This window comes from Pseudoliparis swirei, chromosome 5, assembly GCF_029220125.1.
Source record: "Pseudoliparis swirei isolate HS2019 ecotype Mariana Trench chromosome 5, NWPU_hadal_v1, whole genome shotgun sequence".
Classification (NCBI taxonomy): Eukaryota; Metazoa; Chordata; class Actinopteri; order Perciformes; family Liparidae; genus Pseudoliparis; species Pseudoliparis swirei.
Genome location: NC_079392.1, coordinates 14,925,968 through 14,936,685, shown reverse-complemented (window position 1 = coordinate 14,936,685; position 10,718 = coordinate 14,925,968). Strand labels below are relative to the sequence as shown.

Sequence of the window (10,718 nt, the reverse complement as noted above, 5' to 3'; positions counted from 1 at the left end):
TATTATTACTATGAATTTATTTTCTAATTACTTTTCAAATATAAATTCGCTTTATTATCAACCATCCCATAAGATATGTTGTTAGATTAAACCTGAGACTAATAGCCAACAATCCAGCATTAAGTATTAAAACTACACAGAAAATAAGGATTTTCTGCAACACGTGGTATTTGTTGTCAAATCTAAGAGCCAATCAGCTCTCAGATGTGGAGACAGCCAGTCGTTTCCCATCATGCACTGAGCCACGCAGTCGGAGAGCTGGGCTGCGGTCGAGTGATCCAAAGATCACCTCCTAAATTCTATTCCTAACCACTTTTCCTTAATCTCTGCGGAAAATGTCACGTGGTCAAGTAAAGTACGACGTCAGTCTGCAACGTGAAACTACAATGTTCAGTAGATGGACTACAAAAAAGATGTTGCGTCAATCATGTAGACGACAGACAACGCTTTAAAAAGTATTACTTTATTAATAACAAACAACCCGGTTCATAGTATTACTTTATTGATAATATAAACAACCCAGTTCATAGTAATACTTTATTGATAATATAAACAACCCGGTTCATAGTATTACTTTATTTCATAATATAAACAACCCGGTTCATAGTATTACTTTAACAAGGTTGGAATATAAAACCAACAGATTGTCAGAGTACAAAGCTACTAAACCGTCCGTTTGTTGCTGAATTAAATACATTCTCACACTAACAATGTCTCATATCCCTTTACGCTGTTATGGTTTATATGCCGATTATATTCTGATAAGAATATGCAGACGATAGTTTATGAAGTGTTGATTGAGTTTTATTATAATGTGATAAAGTGACAAAATAGTTGATTGAAAAATGATAATCAAAAACATGTCTAGCCCGAACTACGAGGTACACTTAGTGCCGTTAAAAAGGTTCCAGATCCCACCAACACACTCGCAGCAATAATAAGAGCAAGGATGTCTGATTTGATCAAACATCCCCTCCCTTCACCTTCCTACTCGCATCTCAGGTGGGCGGGACTGAGACGAGGAAAGGAATCGAGGTTGTACAAACTGTGACATGAGAAAGGCCCCTTGAATTAAATTTTGACATTGCATTTCTTAAAAAGTGTTTACACAGTCATTACATCTGCTTTTTACACCTATCAAATATTTTCATACAGTGGTAAAAAGAAAGAGGAAAAAGGTGCTGATCCTGAGATGTTTAAGATGGCAGCACCCGGAACTTAAAGCAGCTCCGTGTGAATCCTGCTCGAGCGAACGCTGCATCCTATCAGGATGCAGGTCAGAGATGACTCCCACTTGACTTCTCTGGAGCAGATCGAATCATTCATTGTGTGCTCCTTCTTGGAGGCCGATAGAAATCGTCCGTGATTGTGCGTTTACAGACTATCAAGAGTCATCTGCTTCCCCTGGAACTGTTTGATACTGTGGCGGCTGTGTGTAGAGACAATAGTGCTGAGTCATGAACAGGATATCGAACACCACAGAGAGCACACCCAGGCCAAACTTTGTGGGATCGCCAAAAATCAGCCTCCACTCGTCTGAGGAGAGACGCAGCAGTTAGTAAGACACACAGTGGACGACTTGTTGTGACGAATGTCACGTCAGCACTATTTATTCCTACACCAGATAACACATAGTTACCATTGTTGTAAGACTGTAAGAGCATCTGTAGAATACTGAGGTTGCCCCCGGTGAAGTCCAGCAACACGTTGCCTATACTCCACCCTTCAGTGCTCTGCTTCGTGTAGTTCATGTACGCCTGGAGAAACAGATCAACACCACCACCATCTGATAGTGATTATTCATCTCATGAAATCAATTTAATACAAAACTAATGTTTTTACAGTCTCAGCCAACGCAAACTGAACATTGGAACGAGTCATTTTATCTTCATGGCTGCTGTATTCCAAAGTATTACACTGCCCAGGTGTTTCCATTCTCTCGCTCTGTCTGCGCACGTGTGTGTGTGTATGTGTGTGTTAACTTACCTGTGGCACATATTTGACCAGAGTGACAGCTAGCTTAATGTAGGAGAAATAGTAAAGGTAATCCAACCAGGTGATCTGTTTGGCTACAGCCAGAAACAAGCTGACCAAGGCAAAGGTCCAGCCAATCACCAACAGGAACACGGCCGTACGGGAGATCTTTTGACCCCCCCTCTGGAAGAGAGCGGACACAGAGGATTAACACGTCAGGCCCATCCATGCACAAACACACACACACACACACGATGGAATCACATACTTAAAGAGACTGTGAGGAACTTTCATCTGGTGTCAGATTCGGCGGTCCCTGTGGACAAAGGCGATAGTGTCTCCGAGCGCCACGGTCCCTTAAGGAAACCTCTGGGACTAGATGACAGGCTTTAAGAAGAACTATATAGAAATAGATAGTCTCACTGATGTTTTCCATTTCCATTCACTTATTCATTCAAAGCATTACTCTAAAGAAGCACTAGTAAACAGACAACACAGCTATGTTTGGACCCTATTGTCTGCAGAACCACTTGCAGTATATCAAAAGGTAAAAGATATCATCATTTGGAGAAACACTTTTTCGATGAAGTCTCCTGCAAAGTGGCTCCGAGCTTCATGACCATATGATTGTGCACAGCGTGTCTGCTTGACCGACACACACCTCAAACACAGCAGCCTGGCTGATGTAGACCAAACACAGCAGGACAGCGTGGAGACTGAAGAAGACATCGTTAGCGCTGACGGGGTTAATGCCATTCGGGTTGATCGCCAGGAACTCCTCCTGCAGGCGGCACACAGCTGACCCTTAACACTGGACACGCTTCATTCCAGAGCTACCGTCACTCACACTGTGCTGCCAACATCCACTGGGATTCAAACCGTCAACCTTGAAATATAGGAGCAACATTGATCAGATACGAACGGGAAATTGTGCCCGATTAGGAAAGCAAAAATCAAGGGCTTGGGATTATCCTGGTCAAATTGATGATTGTCCAATAATCATCAAAATATGCTTTACAACCACTAAACTCATTTAGTTAAGAAGAAACTTGTGAAAAACTAACTAACCATCTTAAATAAGTAATGAATAAAAGATCAATTCAAATGAGAGTCTGTTCGGTCTTATAATTTCTTGTACATTGTAAATTCACTACAATCGGAAAAAGAGGTTTACAAATATTTATTATTTACCATAATGATTAAGTCAGACAACAATAACAGGGGCCATCTGGCAAAATGTATTTCTAATTTCACCCTGTTGCAGTGTCCTCCTGCTGAGTTGGACACTTCCTCTCAGTGTTAAACAGTAAACTTACGATGTCATGCAGTCTCTTCTGACCCAACAGTACTGAACAGGACTGGTGGACTGAGCCTCACGTGCATCTTTAAAAGTATTACAATACCTTTATATAAGGCACCCAGAACAGTCCTACATTGAAGACACTGTAGGCGATGAAGCCCATGAGGTTGAGAGCCAGGAAGTCAAAGTTAAGACCTACAACACTGAAAACAAACATGTTCATGTTATGTGTTCGTTTATTGGACTGGCTTCATATTACAGGACTGTCTCAGAAAATTAGAATATTGTGATAAAGTTCTTTATTTTCTGTAATGCAATTAAAAAAACAAAAATGTCATGCATTCTGGATTCATTACAAATCAACTGAAATATTGCAAGCCTTTTATTCTTTTAATATTGCTGATTATGGCTTACAGCTTAAGAAAACTCAAATATCCTATCTCTAAATATTAGAATATCATGAAAAAGTATACTAGTAGGGTATTAAACAAATCACTTGAATCGTCTAATTAACTCGAAACACCTGGAAACACATTTTCAAATGTTTGATTTTGTTTTGCTGTTATAAATCTTTTTTTTTACTTGGTCTGAGGAAATATTCAAATTTTATGAGATAGGATTTTAGAGTTTTCTTAAGCTGTAAGCCATAATCAGCAATATTAAAAGAATAAAAGGCTTGCAATATTTCAGTTGATTTGTAATGAATCCAGAATGCATGACATTTTTGTTTTTTTAATTGCATTACAGAAAATAAAGAACATCATCACAATATTCTAATTTTCTGAGACAGTCCTGTATACCCAACTCATTCCTGTCAGCTATCTGTTTGTCTAATGATGGCTAAACTACATCATTCTGTTATGTTGTTATATTATGGTTCCAGCCAATGTAGTTTAACCTAAGCAGACATACAGCCGGGTCAGGCTACTGAGCATCGGTCAGGGAGTGTAGGATTAAAGACACAATGTGGAACACAAATTCAGCAAAACTGCTGAAACGTTGTAAGACTGTTTAAAGACAGACCCCCTAGAGCTCTGAATGCTACCCAATCACAAGCTGCTGCATGAAGAGATGAAAGAAAAGAGTATACCTCCTCCTCCTGTAGTTTTCCCAGACCTGTGGATAGAAGGACACCGACCAGGCCAGAAAGTAAATCCAGCCAATCACCTGGACGATCACCAACAGGACGCTGCTGTGGACGACTAGGAAGTGGATCCTGACGTCCGAACTAGAGGAGAAAGTCAGACAGGAAGACACAAAGACATGACAGTCTAACAGCATGATTCACAGTATATATATATATATACATATATATATACATACGTACACATATACACACACTTTCTTTTCTTGTGAACATTTGTTTTATCCTTTTAATTTTTAAAAATCTGTCTGGTGCCAGAAACAGTTCCCCTGGTTTAGGTCTTGGACTGACACCATGCAGGGTGGGTCGGGGGGGTCGGGGCGGGCATGATTTAGGGGCCCAAACACAGACCTGTGTAGGAACTGATGAAAGAAAGAGAATGTCCATGATGTCACTGCCTGCTGCTTCTGTGCAGACACCCACCTGTTGAGGGCCGTGTTGTTGCTCAGCAGGTACGTGGTCACCTGACCGACATCGTGGGCCGCCACATTGAAACTGACAGAGGCCGCGTCCACTGGCAGCAACACCTGAACGAAAACAACAACAAGAGGTGTTAGTCGACAGCGTATTGGTCAACAGTCCTCTGGGCGATGTTCTGGCTGAGAGAAATGAACCTGATCCTCGTCTGTTGATGTTTGGCTGATCTACGCGACTCATTTTGCACGTCAGCCTGCAACATGTTCACTGATCTGGGCTCTGTTCTTTGGATTTGAGGCATCTGAATATCTGTTTAGAAAAGGCCAAAGTGGAGCTCTATGGCACACAGAAATAAGATCCTTTGAATTATTGGCAGGATTAAATCATTATTGATTTATTGCGCCTTCAGAATAATTACAAGGAATACCGTTTGATTAGTTTGTCTCACTATTCTGAGGCATTTCATTTGGAAATGTGCATTTGGTGAGATTCATACGTAAATGAACATGTTCCACTTGATATTTTAGCCTGATGATGGCGCTAGAGCAGGGGTGGAGTCGATGCAGTACACTACTGATCTCCAGAAAAGTGGAGGTTGCAGCAGCACAGACGTGGTAAATGGTTGAATAAATCTTAGTCTTCTGACCACTTTAAGCTCTTTAACACGACATGACATCATTCATCCATTCATACACTAATGGGAGGAGCTAATGTGCCACCCACCCATCAGGAGTAACTAACATGTACACACCATCGTCACAGCTACAGGAGCAATTTGTGGTTAAGTCTTGCCCAAGGGCACATCAACATGGACTAGCAGAGCCGGGGATCAATTGAAGGACAACCTGCATACCACTGAACTGCAGTCGCCACATGAGTACAAGTACTTGCACATGACAAAAGATGAAAATAAAATAAATATATTTATAAGTATATTAAATTACAGAATAGAATAAAAGTATAAACTATAAGGGGGACAGACCGATTGCTTCCCTTTTTTCCCTATAAAAGGGTTTCTTTCTATTTTTTGGGAGTTGTTCCTGATCCGAAGTGAGTTCCGGGGACAGGGATGTCTATGTGTTCAGATTGTTAAGCCCTCTGAGGCTAATTTGTAATTTGTGATATTGGGCTATAAAAAATAAACTGAACTGAATTCTAACCGGGTGCAGTTACTGAGTGGTCGGATTATTTTTAACATTGATTTACTTATACAATTAGCATTTACCTTTTTTGTAATCTTAATTAAAATTATATTTTTGTCTTACATTTGAAGTCATTTCAATACTGTGTGGAAGGAATACCGAGCAAAGTATGCTTTTCATTGCACGAGTAACTGTCTGTTAACGATGCATATGACAATAAAATATCTTGAATTACCTGCTCAGGCACGGTGATGACAGAGGTGTAGTTCAACTTGGAGCTGAAGACCACATTGAACGTAATCACGGCCGACTGGTTAAGAGGGGAACTAGAGGAAGACACACACAAGTTAGAACGTGACCCTGACAGCTGCTTTCAGAACCTCCAGGAGAACACATCAGCACCAGCAGCACCTGGGTTTACACCTTTCAATTCAATTCAATTCAGTTTATTTGTATAGCCCAATTTCACAAATTACAAATTTGTCTCGGAGTGCTTTACAATCTTTCATTCACTTGCTGAGCACATTGGCTTTCTGAGCCTTCAGCACTGCGGCAGTGTTTGGAGTGTAACACACCTACAGCTAAGCTCAACCAGTGTCCACTTCCTTATTCACCAACAGACCACAGTAGGATAAAGGTTGACGCTCTGGTTTCAAAGGGTCACTTCATAAACCTGCAAACTACAGCAGAAAACAGAGAAGTCATCTTCGATCTCAGACTGCAATGGAAGACCTTTTAGAACGCTGCCTCCTGTGGATTCAGAGTGTGTGGACCTGATAAGTCACAGATTGTGTAACGGTGGCTAATCACTCTTTTTTAGCTTCATACCTGGAAATGTGGGTTTTGTTTACATGCTTTGATGTTTAAATAACACGTTCTAAAATCAACTAAGCATTGAAAAGGTATATTTAGAAGTCTGATCTGCAGATCAGGATTAATACCAATTCAGAATTTTTTTTCTAAAGAACTATTAAGGAAATATCCAGACTAACCATTTTAACCACTGCCCTCAAGTCAGTGTAAACTGGCACACAAATTAGATGTTACAATATTACTTTGTTACTTTCTGGAGTGGTTATTTGTACGAAAACACATAATTCAAATGACGAGATGCTGACAATCGTGTCTGTGCCGCTGTGTGCCGACTTGAAGCTCTCATGCCATGGTGGAACACATCCCTAAATGTGACATCATCAGAATTATGAGACTGACCACGGCTGGTCAACTGATAGTCCTGCATAAACTCAAACAGCTGGTGCAAAATAACATATGAACATGTCCCTATTAGCTCATGAACTTACAGTGAAGGCTTTTGGCGGACTGTAAAAAGCTTCATTCCTTGAAAAAGGACAGAAACTGCTCTCATTCGTAACCTCCTACAATGGCGTCAGATAGTGTGAGTCGCTACATGTATTTGCTCTTAGCTGTGCGTCTCTGTGGATACCTGGGAGTTAGGGTGACGTTGGCCTCAGAGTTCTTCTCAAGCGTGACAGAAACTGGAGCCAACAGGTACAGCCTGGACTCTGGAGAACAGACAGAGAAACACAATAAACGGAGGACAACCAATCCAAGAGGCTCACTCATCATGCTACATGGTTTTCATTTTCAGGGTGGGAAAACAACAACGGCTTCTCTGTTTAAAGCCAGGTGTGCCGTCACTGCACTTCCACATGGAAATAAACCCTGACCGTCCCTCACCAGAGACACTTGTCAGCATCCAGAGGAGCAGCAGCTGAGCAGGCAGCCGCCTCTTTGCCAGGCCAGGGCCGGCCATCTCTGCTGAATGATGGATGCTGCCAACCTACACAAGGACACAAGGACACAAGGAGCCACCTCAGCGGGTTTACACATCAACATGTGACATACTTTACATTTTGAAAACTTATTTGAGTTCAATGTACAATATCAAACTGCTCTCAGTTTCATCATTCATATTTACATTCCTACAAAACTGTGGAGAGATAGAGTTTATTGAAAGTAATACAATAAATAAATATAAAAATAAATACCATTTTTATTTTTTTATATTCTGTAAATATTCCTTTCCTTTCAAATGAACCTGCATGTTTATTTTGAGAGTTGGGGCTACTCTTTCTATATTATTATATTCACAGTGGCGGGCCGTCAGGGCCAGCAAGGCCTTCTCTGCTGGCCTAAACATCATCAGAATATATATTTTTTTCCCACAAATATGTATTCAATTATTTCCCAGAATAAGAGTTATTCTCTTAATTTCATAGCGTTCCTCTTGGTTGCGCTGCTGCCAGTCCCAGGTTGAGATTTGGAGGGCTGGTCTTTATGTTAGATCTTTTATCCAATCATATTCAGCCATCGTGTGTTGCCAGGGGGCTACAATCTGCCCTTAGGCCTTCAGAATCAACATTGCGGGTGCTAGTAGCTTCAAGTGAATGGGTTATGACAATGTTGTGTCAACCAATCAGCTTTAGAGTTGGCTCATGTAGGACTTCTAGGTGGCCCGGGAACCGGCACAGGACCCGATGCGCGCATTCTGCAGCGCGCGAGACGGAGAGCCGAGAGAAATGACATGCTGTTGTGTAGATACGATCAACATCAGACGGCTGTTTAGTTTAATAAATGAATAAAGACGTGCTATAGAGAAAATGACGGGGGCGGGCCAATTTTTTTTAATGTCATGCGATCTACCAATACTACGCCGCGATCGACGTATTGAGCAGCCCTGGTCTAGAGCCATGGCATCATAATGATAGTAATAAGAGGTGGATTAATTCGGGTGGGACTGTGTAGGACCTCACTGAAGGCTCAGGCCCCAGGCCCACGGCCCGCCACTGCTATATTCTTCATCGTTTTAAATAATTGTGTCTGCTACAATACGTGAACGCTAAACACACACGTGACAGTAACGTAGTAACTAGCTAACGTTAAATGACAGTAAACTATGACTAACGTAGTAACTATCTACATGACACTAACGTAGTAACTATCTATATGATAGTAACGTAGTAACTATATAACGTTACATGACAGTAACCTACATGACAGTCACTTACGTTTATCTATTCTAGACTAACAAACACAAAGGAACTCACGTCAGCTGAGTCGGCTGCTTCCTCACTGGCACGTCACGAGACACTTCGGAATTTGTTGTCGTCTTCTTCTTCCTCTTCTTCTTCTTGCTGTTATTTTGGCGGATGGCATCCAACAAAAGGCGTATTACCGCCACCTACTGCACTGGCGTATGGAGCTAGAGAAACCCGTTTTCGCCACTTTGAGAAAAAAAATTAGGATCCTATAAGACATAGTATCTCATTATTTCGACTATCTCATAATAATGAGATGCTATCACATTATTTCCACTTACTATTTCATAATAATGAGATACTATGAGAAACGCAACTCTGTGTTTTGATGTCAGTGATTTGTTATCAGAATCAGAATCAGTTTTATTGGCCAAGTAAGTTTGCACAGACAAGGAATTTGACTTGGTAAAGTGACTCTCAGTCAGGGTTGCCAGGTCTGTGTGACAAAACCAGCCCTTTTAAAGTCCAACAGCATTGCTATCATTGCCAAATGTATTGTAATATCTACAAAGTAACACCAAATGTTTAGTATGCCAGCATTAAAAGCAGTTTTCCCAAAACAGTTATTTCACCTAGGTCCTAAAATGGCCTTGTGTAATTAGATACAGTATATTATCATAAATAAAATGTGTGTACGTGCTGATCTGGAGTCAGTTTGGTAGGATTTGGGTATAAATAAATTATTTCTTTAAAAAATGGATTTTTATTTAAAGATATTCATGTAATTTGCATGCAAAATAGGTCTACCCGAACCAGCGGACAAAAAATTCAACCCGCAGCAACACTTCAAAAGTAGCCCAATTCCGCGGGAAAACCGCGGACCTGGCAACACTGGTTACGCTGGTCTAACTTGTTTGTTTAAGACAAGAATTACGGCACCAGTCATGGCAAAACCCGCTACTGCCCCCTTACTGGCGAACACAAGTATAACAATATTTAAAAATCATTCAAATTAGGAAAAATGGAAAAGTAGCACATCCAAGAAGCTGGAACCATAAAATGTTTTTTAAATTATTTAAACTGAAACTATTATCAACAATTTTTTTCTTCTCTTAAGCAACTAATTGATTAATCTAATAATATTTTTACCTGAACTTTGGTAGTTTTACAACAAAATGTATGAAGTAGAAATATTATTAATGATATAATGATAGTAATAAAAAATATGCGTTGTCATTATATATCACAGGGCTCTCAAGTCTCACGCACTCCCGCCACACATCGAATTCCTCACGCTGAAAAAACCTCTCGGCTATTTAATGGTTGAATGCAGGGGTGCTCAATACGCCGATCGATTGTTCCGCTGCAGAGCTCCGACGCCGGTCTGCGCGCATTGGGATGGTGTGTCTCTCTCTCCCCCCCCCCCCCGGTCAACAACTCTTTTCGGCTCGATGTCGGCGCGCGCAACGGTCAGCTGTATCGGGTGCCGATGGAAATCTCACGCTTGCCTGTCTTCAAAACTTGAGAGCCCTGTAACGGCTATACACGTAACACCGGGCTTACGGTAAACTTACGTGACCAAACTACCCGCTTACCGACATCGTACCCAGCCGACACAGCGGGGTTTTCTCCGGTATCTACTCCGTTCAGCTGGTAGAAAGCTCACGGTCCCCTGATCGATAGCTTAAGTTGTACAACATCAGCAGCTAACAATGTAAAACTGTAGCTTATGGTGAACGTGT

General features: G+C 41.1%; 1 protein-coding gene across 2 annotated transcripts; it reads right to left on the bottom strand.

Moving 5' to 3' along the window:
- Positions 1–447: 447 nt before the first annotated feature.
- ctns (cystinosin, lysosomal cystine transporter) lies at positions 448–9,100 on the bottom strand. Of its 2 annotated transcripts, XM_056415221.1 has the most exons (11): positions 9,046–9,100; positions 7,676–7,778; positions 7,422–7,500; positions 6,213–6,303; positions 4,842–4,945; positions 4,365–4,502; positions 3,378–3,477; positions 2,636–2,755; positions 1,987–2,157; positions 1,640–1,757; positions 448–1,536 (listed from the first exon to the last, which is right to left on the bottom strand). In XM_056415221.1, the coding sequence occupies exons 2-11, from the start codon at positions 7,749–7,751 to the stop codon at positions 1,385–1,387; spliced, it is 1,149 nt and encodes a 382-aa protein (XP_056271196.1). In that variant the 5' UTR covers positions 7,752–7,778; positions 9,046–9,100; the 3' UTR covers positions 448–1,384. The 2 variants fall into 2 exon arrangements, with proteins under 2 accessions (XP_056271196.1, XP_056271197.1); XM_056415222.1 differs by lacking the exons at positions 7,422–7,500; positions 7,676–7,778; positions 9,046–9,100 and adding an exon at positions 7,279–7,389.
- Between the last annotated feature and the right edge of the window lie 1,618 nt (positions 9,101–10,718).

Coding starts and splice junctions, on each gene's coding strand:
- ctns (XM_056415221.1), bottom strand. CDS start 7,751: ATGGCCGGCCCTGGCCTGGCAAAGAGGCGGCTGCCTGCTCAGCTGCTG. Junction 7,501..7,675: donor GATGCTGACAAGTGTCTCTG/GTGAGGGACGGT, acceptor TCTGTTCTCCAG/AGTCCAGGCTGTACCTGTTG. Junction 2,756..3,377: donor TCTGGGTGCCTTATATAAAG/GTATTGTAATAC, acceptor TGCCGCCTGCAG/GAGGAGTTCCTGGCGATCAA.